General features: G+C 45.6%; 2 protein-coding genes across 8 annotated transcripts in view; one reads left to right on the top strand and one right to left on the bottom strand.

Moving 5' to 3' along the window:
• dbnlb (drebrin-like b) overlaps positions 1-11,822 on the bottom strand; it is a 53,181-nt gene extending 41,359 nt beyond the window's left edge. For all 6 annotated transcript variants that reach the window (XM_063057223.1, XM_063057224.1, XM_063057226.1 and 3 more), the window contains exon 1: positions 11,682-11,822. In XM_063057223.1, coding sequence (XP_062913293.1) covers positions 11,682-11,764 — 83 coding nt within the window. In that variant the 5' untranslated portion in view covers positions 11,765-11,822. The remainder of the gene's footprint in view (positions 1-11,681) is intronic.
• A 5,107-nt stretch (positions 11,823-16,929) lies between these two features.
• Positions 16,930-19,914, top strand: part of piwil2 (piwi-like RNA-mediated gene silencing 2) — a 121,621-nt gene continuing 118,636 nt past the window's right edge. For both annotated transcript variants that reach the window (XM_063057220.1, XM_063057219.1), the window contains exon 1: positions 16,930-17,041. The gene's annotated coding sequence lies outside the window, so the exon portion shown is untranslated. The remainder of the gene's footprint in view (positions 17,042-19,914) is intronic.

Genomic DNA, 19,914 nt, shown 5'->3' with positions numbered 1-19,914 from the left:
GCAAGGTAAATTCCTCTTCATTGTTGCTGCCTGACCTGCTTAATTCCTCCAGCATTTTGTGTCGCTAGGTAAGGCCTTGCTTAAGAGACAGGACTCATGAGGGATCTCAGATGTGACTCAGTTCAGATTCAGTCAAGATCGAGAATTTAAAATGGCAAGGACTTGTATTTTAGAACGAAAACAAGAAGAAAGTATGCAATTCTGATCTGCTGTATTCAGCGATTACTACATTTCTTCCAGATTTTACTATCATTCCCCATTTCTGGAGAACACGTTCCTCATTTCACAAATCTCTTCCTCTTCTCTCATTAACCCTGTACACTCATGACTGCATTCTCCCAACTCCATGCAAACATTTGCAGATGATATCACCACAGTGGGCTGCAGCTCGAATACTGATGAGTCAGAGTACAGGAAGGAAATAAAGAGCTTTGTGACATGAGGTTACATTCAAGTTTATTGTCATCTGACTGTACATACATACAACCAAATGGAACAATATTCCTCCAGACCACAGTGCACCCACAATACATATATCACTCACAGTATATGAAACAAAATACTACCATAAATATGGTGACAAAATACAATTCAAAATGCATGTAGTGCACAGTACACAGTAAAGAGTACAATAAACAGCTTACTGTCCTAGTGTCGAGATCTCCGTGGTGGCAGGGTGCTCATTCGGCTCACAGCCTGAGGGAAGAAGCTGTTAAGCAATTCGGCAATCCTAGTCCTGATAATCCTATACCTCCTTCCTGACGGCAGTGGGTCAGAGTTTATGGGTGGTAGGGATCCTCAACAATGCTTTGGGCCCTTCATCTGCAACACCCCTGGTAAATGTTACAAATAGAGGGGAAGGAGACCCCATTGGTCCTCTCGGCAGTTTTTACTATCCTCTGTAGGGTCTTGCGGTCCAATGTCTTGCAGCCTCCCTGTCACACAATGATGCAGCCAGACAGGATGTTGCTCGTGCAGAAAGTTGTTAGAATGGGGACAGGGAACCTTGCACGCCACAATCTGCTCAGAAGTGCAGACACTGCGGTGCCTTCTTGAATAATGTGGTGTTGATGGTCCAGATTAGATCATCCGTTATGAGTACACCAAGGAACTTGGAGATCTTCACTTTCCCCATGGCAGAGCCAATGATATGCAATGGAGAGTGGTTGGCCTGTGCCTTCCTTAAATCCACAATCTTCCCTTTTGTCTTGTCCATGTTGAGACCCAGGTTGCTGCTCACACATCATTTGACAAGCCTCTCAGCCTTCTCTCTGCATGCTGACTCATCATTGTTACCAATGAGGCCAAATACTGTTGTATAATCAGCACACTTGCTGACACAGTTTGAGATGGATCTGGATCTGACAGTGCAGTCCTGAATCAGCAATGGTGGGGTGGGGGGGGGGGCACCATGACATTGTGGAAAGATTGTCATCATGCAGCAAACTTCCCTCAACGTCAGCAAAACAAAAGAGCTGGGTTATTAACTTCAGGAAGGAGAGCAGTGCACAAACTCCGGTTTACATCAATTCAGGTAGGATGGCAGTGCACTCAGACGCAGTGGCCTCTGAGTTCAAACGAAGGAGTTATTTTTCACCCTTTACATCTTTTTCACAATCACAAGACAGCTGCAGGTCTACTCCACCCGATCCAGTTGCTGGATTACAGTGGAGCTCGACTTCTTGCACATAATGTTGCAGCCTGTTTCAGCGAGACAAGGAAGACGGTGTCAGTGGCAGTGCAGGGAGGCAGAGTGTGATCCAATGGTCAGTATGGGATGTTTTTCTTGTGATTGTAAGATCCTGTTAAACATTGGAAATGTAGAAGCAAGTTCAATTCACTGGTTCATTGGCAAGACAGATGCAGGGGACCCACGTGGCCTTGGTTGTGGCACGAACCAGGCCCTCGTTCATGCCTTGGAGTCACTTGCTGTGGAGGTCAAAGGAGGAGACACTGGGGCTTGCTGTGTGCTACAAGGTTGGGGACTGGTTCCTCCAGTGTTCGTTCAGTTCATCTGCAGCTACACTGAGTGACATAAGGAACTGCTGTGGGCTCTTCTTGCAGAAAGGTGGCTCCAGGACAGCAACCATGATCGATCTACAGGCCAGGACACTCTAGGACGGCGGTCCCCAAACACCGGGCCGCAAAGCATGTGCTACCAGTCCGCGAGGAAACGATATGATTTGGCGATAGGAGTCAGCAGCACCTTTCCTCAATTCTTGTCAAGCCCACTGTTGAGCTTGAATGCATGCGAGGTCATTACCCGTGTGTCATCCATGTCAGCACAGGAAGGAGATCAACTCCTCGAGCTTGCAAATGACGGCGGGCTGAAAAGTATGTTTGACGTAACATCTCTGCCGGCATTCTGGATTAAAGTCAAGGCAAAATATCCTGAGATAGCCATGAAAGCACTGAAAATGCTGCTTCCATTTCCAACATATCTCTGCAATGAATGCAACAAAAACTAAATTGCGGAATAGACTGGACATAAGGAACCCCCTTCGAGTATCGCTGTCTCCCATCACCCCTCAATGGCACCATCTTGTTGCAGGGAAACAAGTATTCAGCCCAAGTATTCAGCAATATTGGTGTGTTGCAATGATCTTATATGTTCATACGGGGAAAATATGTGCTGTGTGTTTAATATCCAAATGTTACTTAAAATGTTATGATGCTATTGACTTATGAGTGACTTATATAACCACATAAGAATTACAGCACAGAAACGGGCCATCTCTGCTCTTCTAGTCCATGCCGAACGCTACTCTCACCTAGTCCCACCGACCTGCACTCAGCCCATAACCCTCCATTTCTTTCCTGTCCATACACCTATCCAATTTTTCTTTAAATGATAAATATCAGACCTGCCTCTACCACTTCTACTGTAAGTTCGTTCAACACTTACTTCAAGATCCCCTGATAATTGACTTATCACTATATTCGTGCAAGAAAAATATGCGCTGAGTGTTTAATATTAAATTCATTAGATAAACCCTTTTAGAAATGAAATTGAGTGCATTAGCCCTTATTACCTATATTCCAGTCGTGATTAACACCCCCCCCCCGGGAACAGAATCGCCAAAAACGATTTGTAGAAAAAAATCGGCACGTACACGCATGCGCACTGGTGCCCGCGCAAGGCTTCATGGTCATTGTAGCCTTACTCGGGGTAAATACAATGTATTTGACTGCTCCTCTTATCAGTTGGCAACCCTACCCCTTGGCTTTGCTTGTTGCTTGGCGGCCGGGGCAGGGTCGAAGCGCTCGGCAGAGATGGTGCTCGGTGTCGGAGGGCTCGAAGGTTTCGGACAGACTCAGAGTTGGCTGCAGTCAGGTGCTTACAATGCATCGGCAGTTGTCGGTGCCTGGAGGTTTATGGCAGGGAGCATTTCTCCCTTTTGCCGCCTGCTAAATTTGTCTAAATGACAATAAACAAGGACTGAGTGTCCTCATAATCTAATCTAATTAATGTATTAATAAATGTAATGGACACTTTCTAAATAATAAACAGACACAACTTTTACTTTGAAACATTTTAGAGCTTCAATGCATTTACATTGTCAGTGTTTCAAGTTACAACACTGTTACAAATTGTAACAATAAACACAGAATGGAAGTCAGTAGCTCATTGTTAATAAACTGTTGGCCCGCTGATGCCATCTAAGTTTAAAAGTTTATGAAACATGAAGGCTATTTGTTTTATTGTATTTCATTATACCCTTCAATCAATACATAAAATCAAAAGTATGTGACTTTTCAATTTCCATTCTAAATATTCAGCGTATATTACAAAAAAAAAATTTAAAGTGCCACAGTTTTCAGGCCATGTGAAAATGTTCTGCTCAGACCAATGGTTGGTCCACGCAGGTGTAAAACAAACTAGAGAGAACATCGCCTCCCTCCCTGTTTGGTTGATTGTTCCAGTCTCTTCTTCACAAACATTCTTTATAGTCAGATCAAGCATATAATTGTCAGGAATTTTATGACAGACCAAATCTAAATAAGTTTAACATCAACCCAGGGAATCCAATATCTGTGGTTATGTTACCATAACCTTACTAGAGACACAGAGCAACTGGTACCAGAACACTAATCCCGCTTACTGAGAAGCCACCCAGCTTCATGTCCGTCGCTTTAGCATTCCCAATTATGCCCAGCTCACTGCTGCCACCCCCTACCCCACCAACCTTCCCATCCAAGAACAACCATGCACCCCACCCCAAAAGCCAGATCAGAGACATCTTACATTTCACTCAAAGAATGGTTACAATGCAGAGGGAACCACTTAGCCCTTTGGTTTGTACTTGCTACATGTAATGGTAATCAACCAGTCCCATTCCTGTTATCTCCCTACTGCCTGCCAATATTAACAATAATAAACTTACTTATAGACCACTTTTCATACAGACGATGTAGTTCAAAGCGCTTTACAATGCGATAAAGTACAAACATGAAAATAAAAGACAACAAAATAAAAGCAATAATAAATAAATAGGTTTTGAGGTGGCGTTTAAAAATGTCAACTGAGTCTGCATCCATTATAGTTTTAGGTATTGAGTTCCACAGTTTTGGAACATAGTTCAAAAAAAAACCTGACCTGCCAATTATCATTTGAAGGAGATAGTTTAAATTTAAGAAACCAGTCTTCCTTTTTCGATTTCTTGCTCTCTTCTGAATGTTCCTACGAGCAGTGCAGTCCAGACCCAACTACTCACTCCACTGAGGTTGTCTTTGTGTAATTTTTGGTTGTTTTGCTCAACTTCTGTTATGTCCTTTGCATCTCCTACTTCCATTTACACTTCATCTCATATCCATAATCAGGTCCTTGATCCTGCGATTGGGAACACCCTTCACAAATATTTCATCAACCCCCTCTGTTCCAGAATAAACAGTGCTAGTTACTCTGATTAATCTTTATAACAAAAACAAATTCCTCCTCCTTGGAATCTTGTCTGTACCCTCTCTGCAGAGCTTTCATATCTTTCCTAAGTTGTGGTGACCACGACTGCATACAATACCCCAATGACATCTACACAACATGTTATCTCAGGAAAGTAATATCCATCATCCATGCTCTCTTCTCACTGCTGCCATCAGGAAGAAGGTATAGGAGCTTCAGGACCCACACCACTGGGTTCAGGAACAGTTGTTACCCTACAACCATCAGGTCCCACACCACCAGGTTCAGGAACAGTTATTACCCTACAATCATCAGGTCCCACACCACCAGGTTCAGGCACAGTTATTACCCCTCAACCATCAGGTGCCCACACCACCAGGTTCAGGAACAATAATTCCCCCTACAATCATCAGGTCTCACACTACCAGGTTCAGGAACAGTTGTTACCCTGCAACCAGCATGTCCCACACCACAAGGTTCAGGAACAGTTGTTATCCCTCAACCATCAGGTGCCCACACCACCAGGTTCAGGAACAATAATTCCCCCTACAATCATCAGGTCTCACACTACCAGGTTCAGGAACAGTTGTTACCCTGCAACCATCAGGTCCCACACCACAAGGTTCAGGAACGGTTGCTACCCCTCAACCATCAGGTCCCACATCAGCAGGTTCAGGAACAGTTATTACCCCTCAGTCATCAGGCTCTTAAACCAGAACGGATAACTTCACTCAAGTTCACTTGCCCAAACTTTGAAATGTTCCCATAACCAATAGACTCACTTTCAAACACTCTTTATTTCACGTTCTTGATATTTACTGGGGTTTTTCCCCTTTTTCTATTTGCACACTGGTTGAACACCCAAGTTGGTGCAGTCTTCCATTGATTCTGTTACGGTCATTGTTCTATTATGGATTTATTGAGTATTCTCACAAGAAAATAAATCTCAGCACTTACTTTCTTACGTTCTTATTTAATTGTTTATAAAGCCCAGGATCCCCAAAACATTTTTAACCACCATCTCAACTTCTGTCAATTTCAACAAATCTCTCAGTTCCTGTATGCCTTTGAGAATTACACCCTTTAATTTATTGTGGCCCTTCCTATGCTTCTGACCAAAGATGCAACACTTTGTCCTGGACCTGACAGCAGGGAATGAGCCAACTTCTTCCATTGCAGAAGTTGACTTGGAGGCGATTTGATGCGGCAGAACCGAAGTAAGGTGAGTGGAAGTTAGGTAGAGTTGAGGCAGCGGGAATAGGGCCTGAGAGCAAGGAATGACCAGAGGTTTGATGGAATTCAGCACCCAACTGAGTTGAAAAGGTTGGGTATGGCCTGTATGGAAGCATCTGGGCCATGGCCCGAGAGCGTATCAAAACTGCAAGGCCCACGTCCAAGAGAGGAATGACCCGAAGTTTGAACGATTAAAAAGGCCAGGGTGTCAGAGGTGAGGAGCATGCCAGTTCAGCGCACTGCTCCTGAGATTCACTCATCTTTGCACTGAACTGAGGCTGTGGCCCGCAATGGGCTCTTGAATCGGCTGCAGTGATGACTGGTTTCATGGCTGTGGGCTCACTTTCATGAGGTTTCGTTCTGAATGTTATTTGCTTACTTTTATTGTTTGCGCTATTTGTTTTTTTCCCACTGCACATTGGGTGTTTGATGGCCTTCTTAAAAAAAAACACGGGTCCTATTGTGTTTCTTTGTCTTGTGGCTGCCTGTAAGGAGACAAATCTCAAGGTTGTATAATGTATACATACTTTGATAATAAATCTACTTTGAACTTCAAGCACCTTACGTTTTTCTGTGAATTTTAATTGATAGCTGGCTGCCCATTCAAATGACCTATCTACATCCTTTAATTTCTCGCTACTGTGACTCCAAGAATTGTATTATCTGTAAATTTGGTATTTGTCCACAATACAGACAAGCGTATATATCACAAACAGGATAAAGAATAGACAATTAGCTTTATTTGTCACATATACATCGATATATCAAAACATACAGTGAAATGCATCATCTTGTGTCACTGATCAACAAGGATTCTGCCTGGGGCAGCCTACAAATGTCACCACAGCATGCCCACAACTCACTAACACTCTCTAACCCTACGTAGAAATCTTTAGAATGTGGGAAGAAACCAGAGGACCTGTAAGAAATGCATGCTGTCACAGACAGAACGAACAAACTCCTTACAGACAATGGTGGGAATCAAACACCAGTGGGTGATCACTAGCACTGTAAAGTGTTTGTGCTAACCATCATTCTACCGTGCCAGTAGTGGCATCGTACCAAGCCCTGGGGAGCCTTGGTGCACAATTCCTGCCGCTGATAAATAAACTCACTACTACCGTTTCCTCTCACTTCATCGATTTTCTGCTCACACTGCTACAGACCAGTTTCTTCAGTGGCTGCGCTTTTGTACAAAGCCTATAAAATGGAACTTGACCAAATACCGTTTGCAAATCCACACTTATTTCATCAACCACACCTTCCTCATTATCTCCTCTGTTCAAAAACTTCTGTAACTAACTTGTTTTTAACAATCCATCGTGATTTTCTTGAATCAAATCAAACTAATGAGTGGCACTAGTTCCGCTCTCAATGTTGTTTCTAGAACCTTCCCCCAACTGGCTTATGCTTCAGTCCTACACCAATGTTTAGAACAAGTATATAAAGTTTGCAATTTTCAGTACAGCAGGTACCATGTCTGAGTAGAGATCCTTCATCAGAACTGGAAAGAAGTGGGGAAAGATGCCAGGATAAGGTGGGGGAGGGGAAGCAGCACAAGTTGGCAAGTGATCAGTAGCATAGTGGTTAGCACAACACTTTACAGAAGCAGAGACGTGGGTTCAATTCCTGCCACTGCCTGTAAGGAGCTTGTACTATCTCCCCCATGACCGCATGGGTTTCCTCCCACAGTCCAAAGATGTCCCATGATTAGGCTAGGATTATATCAAGGGATTGCTGGGTGGCATGGTTCCAGGTTGTATGTCAATAAATAAAAGATGAGGTTGTACTCCTCCGTTCCCCAACCTTCTTATTCTGGCTTCTTCTCCCTTCCTTTCCAGTAACGCAGGAGGACCTCAACCTGAGACGTCGACTGTTTATTCCCCTCCATTGATGCTGCCTGACCTGCTGAGTTCCTAAAGCATTTCCTGTGTGTTACTCTGGACTTCCGTTTTTTTGTCTGAAGCTGAAGATGTTTTGAAGTAGTCAACTGCATCAAGTGCAGATAGCTACTGTCAACTTTTAGCCCATCCAAAACCCCAGTTACATTTTCCTTTGCCAGTGCAGGGCAGAGTGCTGAACCAGCACCTCAGCCACATTCTCTCCCTCCATGAGTGAATTTACCATTCATCCCACATCAGTCCAGCCTCCTTTATAGACCCACATTCTCACAATCTTGGAACCCCCTTTATTTTCTGACAAACTTATTTTATGTCTTTTTCCACTTCCTCTCTGAAATTCCCCTGATCAGTTTGGTTTTTATGCAATAAAAAACTTCTATTTTCATTATGATCATCCAGGAAGTTATAGTGTTAATCTCCCTGCCTTTCTTCCTCAAGTACCTAGCCTGCAGTCAAAACATAAGAGCCTACAAAGTAAGGAAATGCATGACCTTGCCCATTCAAGCTGATCTATAAAGAGCCATAAAAGTAAGGAAACCTCCAAGATGTCTACAACCTTGCCATAGGGTTTGGAGGCTTATGTACCTCAATGACCCGTAGAGCTATGCTGGCTGGAGTCAAAGCTCTATGCGTTGGCTCTTGGTAAGGGCACCCGTGCCAAACAGGTCAAAGGGTACAGGCCAGACTACGAGTCCTCCAAGGGTCCCCAAGTTTGGGGGTTCAGCTCGGGGCTAACAACCCTAAAAAATAGTTACAGAAACAGCAATGAAGAATCCTTCAATATATGTGTGCGACGGCAAGCACAGAGACTGAGGACCTTCGTTGCTGCCCAAAGCGCCAACGGAGATAAAAGAAGCTTGGGAGAGTGGGGGAAGAAGGTGTCTCTCACTTGCCCTCTCATGAACTCCTAACCACTCCATTCACCAAGAGCCCACTGCTGTGGTTTTGTGAACTCAGCTCTCTCAGAGGCACCAGACAACTTATTCTGCACCCCCTTTGGAGCATGGTGCCCAACTTCTGGGGTCATGGTCACCCAGCTGTGGACCCCATTTTGTCAGATCTTCACTGCACAGTGGCCAGCCTTATGGTGTTCCAGTCCCACACTGCCCACTGCTATCCCCTGTCCAAAAACCCACGCATAGGACTGCTCTGGTAGACCCTTTGATTCAGCCAGCTCTGGCCTTGAACTTGTTGCTTCCTGTCTTCAATCTATTCTTTCCCCTCCTTGTCAGTCCCGTCCAATTCTGATGCCTTCCACCCATTTGAACGTTTACAACTCTCTCATTCCAATGACACAGAATCCATTTGTACCGCCATTTATTAGGCTCTAGGTTCTTCCTTGAGTGGAGAAGGTTAAGATTTTAAGATTATTTTATCTGTCACATGTACATCAAAGCATAGAGAAATGTGTCATTTGTGTCAATGATTAACATCATTGTTAACACAAGTGGGGACAGCCCACAAGTGTGGCCACACTTCCAGGGCCAACATAACATACCCACAACTTACTCATGCTAACATTTTTAGTATGTGGGAGGAAACCAGAGCCCAGAGGAAACCACATGATCACAGGGAGAATGTACAGACTTCTTACAGACAGCAACAAGAATTGAATCCAGGTCGCTGGCACTCTAATATTTAGTGTTATGCTTAAAAACTAAGCTACCATGCAGGCCCTAGCTTTCTAGATTTAACACTGAATTCCACAAGGTGAGGTAACTTGATTTCTCTCTGCATCTATGATATTGGAATTAGATTGTTATTGCCACATGTACTGAGATAGTGAAAAGCTTGTCTTACATACTGTTCATACAGATCAGATCACTAAACAGTGTGCTCAGGTAGAAAAGGAAAAACGATAACAGAATGCAGAATAATGTGGAAAAGCTACAGAGAAAGTGCAGGTAAACAACAAGGTGCAAGATCGTAACCTTGTGAGGTTAAGAGTGCATTTTATCACACTAGGGGATCATTCAGTGGGGTCGAAGCTGTCCTGTGATTTTTTTTCTCTCTCCTCTTGAGATGGAGGACACGCCTACTCTGACATGTCTTCCTGATCGACATTTCACAACTCCGACATTCTTTTGTCTATATTCTGACACTCACTCACTAACCTTATTGAGCCCTGAAATGTGACCCGTTTATTCCTCTCCACAGATGCTGCCTGACTGGCTAAGTTCCTTCAGCATTTTGTGTCTTGCATTGGATTTCCAGCACCTTCAGAACCTCTTGTGTTTAACACAAGTGCCCACCCTCCCTGCCTCTCTGCAACTTAATAAGCCGCAAGCCTGCTGCAGAAGTTGAAGGCCCAATATCTGCGAATTTGTCAGTCCACTGGAGGCTGAAGATAGACTTTCCTGTGGTTAGAGGACTGTATGTGCACGGGTGGGTGGGAGGAAAGGGACGTTTTTTCACTGAAGTTGCTTTCTCGCTGTGTTGTTCTGCTGAATTTTGTGGACATGTCATTTTGCCGCCAGAATGTGTGACGACACTTGCACTGTCCACAGCCCATCCTCAGGTGTGTTGGTTGTCAACTCAAACAACATATTACACTGTATGCTTCAATGTACGTGAGAAATAAATCAGAATCTTTAGTCTCCTTCTAACAACAGGTTATTGATCTGAAAGGCTGATTTTGTTTCTTTACCACAAACGCAGTCTGACTTGCAGAGTATTTCCGACATTTTTTTTTCTGAAGCATCAGCAGTCTTTTTTGCTTTCAGCTTCAGATTAGATTGCATTTACCAGATTTAAACCCACTCACTCAGCTCACCTAAGCCTCTTTGAAGTCTGTTTACCCTCGCCCAAGGGCAACAGGGTGAGGGAAAGATAGGATACTTGCAGCTTCTCAGCAGTGGGAGGAGGGTGAAGGGAGGGAGAGGGGAGGTGGGGGTTGGACGGAGGGAGAGGAGAGCTGGTTAACGGGAGTGGGGGGGGGAGGCAAGCAGAAGCCCTTCCAGGAGGAGGGGGAAGAGCAGAAACCTTCCCTAGAGGGAGGGCAGGGGTTTGGACACTCTCCCTCGGAGAGGGGGGAAAAGACAGAGCTCAAAGGCTCTCATCAGGGTGGGGGGAGGGGGGTACCACAGACTCTCCCCAGGGAGGGGGATGGACAAGTCAAAAACTCTCCCCAGGGTAATGGAGGAGTTTTGACAGACTCTCCACAGAAAAAGAGCAAGGGCAGGCCTCAAACCATCTCCCAGGGTGGGGTCTGCACACTCACCCCCAGAGGAGGGAGACGGACAAAAACTCTCCCCAGGATGAAGGGAGGATTTTATATACACTTTCCCTAGGGAGGGGAAAGGACAGGGGTCAAAAGTTCTCCCCAGGGTGTTGGGAGGGGATACCACAGGCTCTCCCCAGGGTGGGGGAGACCGAGTACCACAGACTTTCCCAGGGGAGAGGGAAGGGCAGGTATCAAAAGCTCTCCGCAGGGTGGGGGAGAGCGGGTACCACAGTCTTTCCCAAGGGAGGGGGAAAGACAAGGATCAAAAGATCTCCCCAGTGTGGGGCAGGAGATAACATGCCCCACCCCCGCCAGGTTACAAGCCCCACCCGCATCCGGTCAGTGACAACCTGGAAACACCTCAGCACCTCCCCGTGCCCCCGAGTCCGTCCGTCCGTCCCTCCCCGCCCAGCTGCCTGCTCACCAGTCGGTAGCCGTCTTGTCGTTGAGCACATCGCGGTAGGCGGCCTGCAGCGCCGGTCCATTCCTGCTCAGGTTCACCGCCATCTCCCGTCGCACTCCAGCCACCAGCACCCGCTTCCGGCCGGGAGCCCCGCACGACGCATGCGCGCACACCCCGCGGGAGAACGTCAACCCGCCGCGGCCACTCCTTCGCGCACGCGCAGTTCTCGCCTCCTGTCAAGGTGCGCGGATGCGGAAAGTTTCCGAGTTTGAAAATCACCAGTTTTACGGATGTTGTTTTAGAGCATACTTACTCCGTGTCGAGAGTTCAGGGTCCTGCTATCACAGAAAATTCATTCTCACACTTTGTCTTCTTTTGCAAGTTGATTGATTGTCAGTGTTAATGCAAAATTCTCTTTTGTAAATTTCTATTGTATTTCCTAATATAATATTGTATTTTTTCTTGTAAATACCTGCAAGAAAATCAGTCTCAAGACAGTAAACGATAACATATACATACTTTGATTATAAATTTACTTTGAATTTTTGAACTTTCCAAAACTTCTGAATTTTATTACGGAGTGATCGTTTAAGTTTGGAAAGTTGAGTCAAAGTTGCCACCATATAAATATTACAAGAAAATGTAATCATATGCGTCCTTTCAAATATAGCATTCTATACTGTCTCACTAATTGATGTGTGATGTAAGATTTGGGAGGAAAATATTACATGGTTCCTAAGTGACCTTGAAAAGGTGATGGTGCATCACCTTGAATTGCGTACAAACTTGTTGGTGAAAGTGTTTCAGTGTTGAGGGGGAAAGCACTTTCAGAATTTCCTCTGAGATAGTTCCTTTGGATAGGCTTCCAGTCCTGTCCAGTGGGTAACTGATGAAGCCAAGGTAGGTCATGCAGACGTTATGCAATATCTCTACATGCTATGCCAGTGTGGAGCCCTGTCAATTCAAATCACAAAATGCAAAAAATCCTCAGCATCCACTAATGGCCAACTATTTGGAACAAACTCTATTTCTCTCTCTATAAGGATGGTCTGACCTGCTGAGAACTTCCAATACTTATTGCATTTTCTTTGTCACACGCTTGGAACACACCAGTATTTTTAAAATTTTATTTAGAGATACAACGCTGAACAGGCCCTTCTGATCCATCAGGTCACGTTGCCCAGCAACCCACTGAATTAACCCCAGCTGAATCACATGCCAGTTTACAATGACCAATCAACCTCGTAACTGGTATGTCCTTGGACTGTGGGAGGAAACCAGAGCACCTGGAGGAAACCCACACGCACACAGGGAGATTGTACAAAGTTTCTCACAGAGGACACTGTAATTGAACCCTGATGCCCCAGGCTGTAATAGTCTAGCAGAAACTGCTGTGCTACTGTGGTGCCCACCAAGAGAGCCTGGGAAAGTAAATAAGCTGTCCAAACACACACGAGAGAATATAAACCGGACAGATTCTGCAGATGTTGGAAAGCAACACACACAAAATTGCTGGAGGAACTCAGCAGGTCAGGCAGCACTTATAGAGGGGAATAAATGGATGGTTTGGGTGAGACTAAAGGGGCAGAAACCAGAATAAGAAGGAGGGGGAGGGAAGTGGAGCGGTCGAGTCTGAGTGAGTACATCATCGTGGGGCCAGAGAACAGCGGAGATCACAGAGAGGGAGCAGTGAGAGAGGATCTCACTGAACACCCATCAAAGGGAATCGCCATTCTCTCTTCACCCCTCTCCCATCACGCAAGAGTTACAAAACCCTGAAAGCATGTATAAGTAGGCTCAAGGATAGCTTTTACCTAACTTATCAGATTCTGGAACAGAAATCTTGTATGATAAGGTGGATTTTTTGGCCTTGTTATGATCTTGCATTTTATCATGTATCTGCATTGCACTTTTCAGTAGCTGTTGCAGTTTATTCTGCATTCTAATTGGTTTTACCTCATGCTTTGATCTGTGAACGATATGCAGGACACATGTTTCCCTGGGTCGGTTGGTAAATGTGCCAATATTAACACAAACCCAGTACCAGAGCATAAACTGAAGCTGTTATCAGGTCTACAGAGATTGGAGGTGGAATGTCAATTAATAGAAATGAGGCTACAAGATCAGAATCTGGTTTAATATCACCAGCGTTTGTCATTAAATTTGTTGTTCTGGGACAGCAGTACAATACAAAACACAGGAAGAACTATAAATTGCAATGAGAAATACATAAAAAATAAAGCAAATTAGTAGTGCAGAAAGAGAGGGAAAACATACTGAGAAAGTGTTCATGGATTCATTGTCCATTCAGAAATCTGAAGGCAGAGGGGAAGAGACTGTTCCTGAACTATTTAGTGTATGTCTTCAGGTTCTTGTACTTACTCCCTGATGAGAAGAAGGCAAGTCCTGGGTGATGGGGGGGGGGGTGTTTCCTTAATGTTGGATGCCTCCTTTTTGAGGCATCACCTTTTGAAGATATCCTCGATGCTGGGGAGGTTGGTGCCCATGATGGACCTGGCTGAGTTTACTGCTTTCTGCTTTTTCCAATCTTGTACGTTGGTCCCCTCCATACCAGATAGTGAGGCAACCAGTTAGAATTCTCTCCAGGGTACATAGAAACATAAAAAACCTTTGCAATTACATCAGTATGTTGGACTCATGATAAATCTGCAGAGATGTTGACGCCCAGGAACTTCACCCTTTCCACTTCTGATCCCTCTCTGAGGACTGATGTGTGTTCCCTCAGCTTCCCCTTCCTGAAGTCCACAATCGATTCCTTGTCATACTGACATTAAGTGCGAGGTTGTTGCTGTGACACCTCTCAGCCAGCTGATCTATCTCACTCCCAAACGCCTCCTCGTCACTGTCTCAAATTCTGCAAATGATAGTTGTGTCATCGGCAGATTTATAAATGCCTCTTCAGCTGTGCCTAGCCTCAGAGTCATGGGTTCTGAGAGAGCAGAGCAGTGGGCTAAGCACACGTCCTTGATGCCAGTACTCTCCTAGTGAAGAAGGTGCAGAGGCACAGGTTTTGGAGATTTTTGATTGGAATTGAGAGTATGATTGTGTAAAACATTGAGCTGTAGTCAATAAACAGCAGCTTGACGTAAGTATTACTATTGTCCAGGCTTGTTAACAAAAGCGGATAACTCCTCACTTGCCCAACCATTGAGATGTTCTCACAACCAGTGATCTCACTTCAAGGACTATTTATCTCATGTTCTCATTATTTATTGCTATTTATTTATATTTTCATTTGCATAGTTTGTTGCCTTCTGCACTCTAGTTAATCTTTCTTTGGTCCTGTTGTAGTTAATATAACAGGACTGGAAAATTGCAAATGTTACTCCGCTATTTAAGAAGGGTGGGAGGCAGCAGAAAGGAAACTATAGACCTGTTAGCCTGACATCAGTGGTTGTGAAGTTGTTGGAATCGATTGTTAGGGATCAGATTACAGAGCACATGGAGGCACATGACAAGATAGGCCTAAGCCAGCATGGTTTCCTGAAAGGAAAATCCTGCCTGACAAACCTACTGCAATTTTTTGATGAAATTACAAGCAGGGTAGACAAAGGAGATGCAGTAGACGTGGTGTACTTGGATTTTCAGAAGGCCTTTGAAAAGGTGCCGCACATGAGGCTGCTTAGCAAGATAAGAGCCCACGGAATTACAGTACAGGGGAGTAACTAACATGGGTGGAGCATTGGCTGATCGGCCTAAAACAGAGAGTGGGAATAAAGGGATCCTATTCTGGCTGGCTGCCGGTTACCAGTGGAGTTCCACAGGGGTCGGTGATGGGACCGCTGCTTTCTATGATGTATGTCAATGATTTGGACTATGGGATTAATGGGTTTGTGGCTAAATTTGCCGATGATACAAAGATAGGTGGAGGGGCGGGTAGTGTTGAGGAAACAGAGATACTTAGATAGTTTAAGGGAATGGGCAAAGAAATGGCAAATGAAATACAATGTTGGAATGTGTATGGTCATGCACTTTGGTGGAAGAAATAAATGGGCAGACTATTATTTAGATGGAGAGGGAATTCAAAATGTAGAGATGCAAAGGGACTTGGGAGTCCTTGTGCAGGATACCCTAAAGGTTAACCTCCAGGTTGAGTTGGTGGTGAAAAAGGCGAATGCAATGTTGGCATTCATTTCTAGAGGTATATAATATAAGAGCAGACATGTGATGTTGAGGCTCTATGAGGCACTTGTGAGACCACACTTGGAGTATTGTGTGCAGTTTTGGGCTCCTTATTTTAGAAGGGATATGCTGACATTGGAGAGGGTTCAGAGAAGATTCACGAGAATGATTCCAGGAATGAAAAGGTTACTGTATCAGGAACGTCTGGCAGCTCTTGGGCTGTATTCCCTGGAGTTCAGGAGAATGAGGGGAGATCTCATAGAAACATTCCGAATGTTAAAAGGCCTGAACAGGTTAGATATGGCTAAGTTATTTCTCACGGTAGGGGAGTCTAGGACGAGAGGGCATGACTTCAGGATTGAAGGACATCCATTTAGAACAGAGATGTGGAGAAATTGCTTTAGTCATAGGGTGGTAAATCTGTGGAATTTGTTGCCATGAGAGGCTGTGGAGGCCAAGTCAATGGGGGCATTTAAGGCAGAGACAGATAGGTTGTTGATTAGCCAGAGCATCAAAGGGTATGGGGTGAAGGCAGGGGAGTGGGGATGACTGGAAGAATTGGATCAGCCCATGATTGAACGGCGGAGCGGACTCGATGGGCCGAATAGCCTACTTCTGCTCCTATATCTTATGGTCTTAATATTCTATAGATCTGCTGAGTATGCCCACAGGAAAATGAATCCCAGGGTTGTGTGTGTTCCCAGCGTTGCATATGGTGATATGTATGTACTTTGATAATACAATTTACTTTGAAATTCGATTTAAAGCCGAGTGGAGAGCCACTGAGATTGCATCCGCCGCAGACCAATTGCGACTACAGTATTGGCAAATTGCAGCGAACAACCGAGCTCAGGGCGGGGAGACCCTGGGAGCGCCTACACACCACGTGCCGGGCGTGTCGCCTCCGACGTGACATGATTTGAGTAGCATTCGCGTCGACGAATAGTGAATGAAACCTCAGCCACGGCAGCCAATCGAGTTTGAAAATGAGGGCGGGAAATTCTGACTGAAGGGAGATCCCCTCCAACAAGACGGGTCGGGGGCCCAATAAGACGCGACCGTGGGCGGGCACGCACAGGTGAGTGCCAATAGTGGTGTGGGTAGCACGCATACGCAGACGGAGCGTCGAGGGCACAGGTGGAGGGCTGATCCGAGGACTCCGAATCTTGGGGATAATTGGAAGGCCGTCCGGTCGCTGTGTGTGTGTGTTCCCACCCAAAAGGCTGCGGGGAGAAAGGGTCAGTTGGACACTATGCCCCAGAGAAGGGGGAAGGGGGAAAGGGCAAAGGTTGCCCACAGTGGAGGGAGAGGGCGGGGTGGGCGTCGGCCAGGTCGGTGAGGAGGGGTAAGGGTCTGTGATAACATGGTCGGGGGCACGAGGTAGGGGTAGTGGTTCACACACAGGTTGCTGCAGGTCAGCTGGGAGGGGCATAGACTGTCGACGTTTCGGGCTGAGACCCTACTAATTCGACTTAGTTTACCGTCAGCCCTGTTTTCGTAAGCAAGCTCACACAAACGCTGGAGGAACTCAGCAGGTCAGGCGACATCCATGGAAATGAATAGACTCTTCGAGCTGAGACCCACCTTCAGGACTGAGAAGGAAGGGAGAAGGTGCCAGGATAAAACAGCTGGGGGGTGGGAAAGGAGGACTGGCTGGGAGGTGATAGGTGAAGCTAGGTGGGTGGAAAAGTTGAAGGGCTGGAGAAGAAGGAGCCTGATAGGAGAGGAGAGTGGACCATGGGAGAGAAAAGGAGGTGGAGAGCACCCAGGTGAGGTAATGGGCAGGTGAGAAGAAGTAAAGGGCGGGGAATAGAGGAACATGAGGGAAGGAGAAAGCCCTGGTTTCCTATCTTTTCTCTATAAGTTTAGACACCCTTATCATCCCCTCCTGATGTGGCCTCCTCTGCATTGATGAGACCTGTTGTAAATTGGGGGACTGCTTTATCCTGCACCTTTGCTCCATCTGCCAAAAGCAGAGCTTCCCCATGGCCAGACATTTTAATTGCAAGTCCAATTCCAGTTCTGTCCGGTCTGAGGCCACACTCAGGCTTGAGGAGCAACACCTTAAAGTCTGTCTGGGTAGCTTCTAACCTGGTGGCATCAATATTAATTTCTTCTGGTTTAAAAAAAATCCTCCTTCCCCTCCCCTCTTCCTTTCCCCACCCTGGTCTCTTACCTCTTCTCACCTGCTTATTACTACCCCTGGGTCCCCTCCTCTCTCCCTTTCTTCTATGGTCCACTCTCCTCTCCTATCAGATTCCTTCCTTCCGTTCCAGCCCGTTACATTTCCTACCCATCTGGCTTCACCTATCACCTCTAGCTATCCTCCTCCTCCCTACCTTTTTTATTCTGACATCTTTGTCCTTCCTTTCCAGCACTGAAGAAGGTTCTCGGCCCAAAATGTTGATTGTTTATTCATTTCCACAGGTACTACCTGACCTGCTGAGTTCCTCCAACTTTGTGTGTTGCTTCCTAATCAAGAACCGATCAGGCTCTGGTTTAAATATACTCAATGACTTGACTTCCACAGCAGACTATGGTAATGACTTTCACAGATCCACACCCTGAAGAAATTCCAGTTCCTCTCTCTTCTAAAGGGATGTCCTTCCATTTAGAGGCTATGACTGGACTAGCAACAGTGTATTTGCCAGATACCAGGAGTTGGCAGAGCAGTGTCGGAAGTGGGTGGAGGACACAATGTGAGCCTACAGAAGTAAGATGTAGAGGTTTGCTGGCTGTCTTCTAGGAATTATGGAGCCTGCAAGGCCATCAGAGCCATTACAGAGGCTGCTGAGCAAGCCTCCAGATGGCCATGGATTAAGAGGTGTGATCCATGGGCTAAGGCTGCTCGGACTCAAACCAGGGCCTGATCAACCCTCACTGGGTCGCCTGAATGTTGAAAGACCTGAAACACCTGATGGCCCCAGGTTATATCACTAATGCTGTGTCCCAGTGCATTCTAGGATGTTTCTCAGCAGCAATGTCGCTGGTGGTGAAAGGTGGTAGTTGAGGTGGAATTAGAAGGGGCCTCTTCTTAGATGTGAGGTGGGGAGGGGGAAAAGTGGCTTATTTTTGCCGTTTTATTATTGGTGTTGCTTTAGTTGATCTGAACATGGCCGTACACTGCTGGTGATATGTACATAGAACATAGAATAGTACAGCACAGTACAGGCCCTTCGGCCCACAGTGTTGTGCCGACCCTCAAACCCTGCTTCCCATATAAGCGCCCACCTTAAATTCCTCCATGTGCCTGTCTAGTAGTCTCTTAAACTTCACTAGTGTATCTGCCTCCACCACTGACTCGGGCAGTGCATTCCACGCACCAACCACTCTCTGAGTAAAAAACCTTCCTCTAATATCCCCCTTGAACTTCCCACCCCTTACCTTAAAGCCATGTCCTCTTGTATTGAGCAGTGGTGCCCTGGGGAAGAGGCGTTGGCTATCCACTCTATCTATTCCTCCTATTATCTTGTACACCTCTATCATGTCTCCTCTCATCCTCTTTCTCTCCAAAGAGTAAAGCCCTAGCTCCCTTAATCTCTGATCATAGTGCATACTTTCTAAACCAGGCAGCATCCTGGTAAATCTCCTCTGTACCCTTTCCAATGCTTCCACATCCTTCCTATAGTGAGGTGACCAGAACTGGACACAGTACTCCAAGTGTGGCCTAACCAGAGTTTTATAGGGCTGCATCATTACATCACGACTCTTAAACTCTGTCCCTTGACTTATGAAAGCTAACACCCCATAAGCTTTCTTAACTACCCTATCCACCTGTGAGGCAACTTTTAGGGATCTGTGGACATAATGGGATATGTGATACTTGCAGACTGCCCCCAAGCTAATACTTGGGTGTATGGGCTGTAAATGCAAACCACACATTTCACTGTTTTGATGTACATACGATAAATGTGAATGAGTTTGAATCTGAAGGGCATGGGAAGGGATGAACAGCCTTGGGATGGTTATTTAGGCCAGAGTGTTGCTTGGTTAGGTAGGCAGGTTGATTTCTGTACTCCATAATAGGTGATGTGATTGGGGGCAGTAATGAAGGGACAGACTTGCTTTCTCATGGTGCCTTTCAGTGCATCACTGAAGACATTTTGGGTTA

The sequence above is a fragment of the Mobula hypostoma genome, chromosome 8 (assembly GCF_963921235.1).
Source record: "Mobula hypostoma chromosome 8, sMobHyp1.1, whole genome shotgun sequence".
Taxonomy (NCBI): Eukaryota; Metazoa; Chordata; class Chondrichthyes; order Myliobatiformes; family Myliobatidae; genus Mobula; species Mobula hypostoma.
The sequence above is the reverse complement of the archived record's forward strand: the minus strand, read 5'-3'. Positions and strand labels throughout refer to the sequence as shown.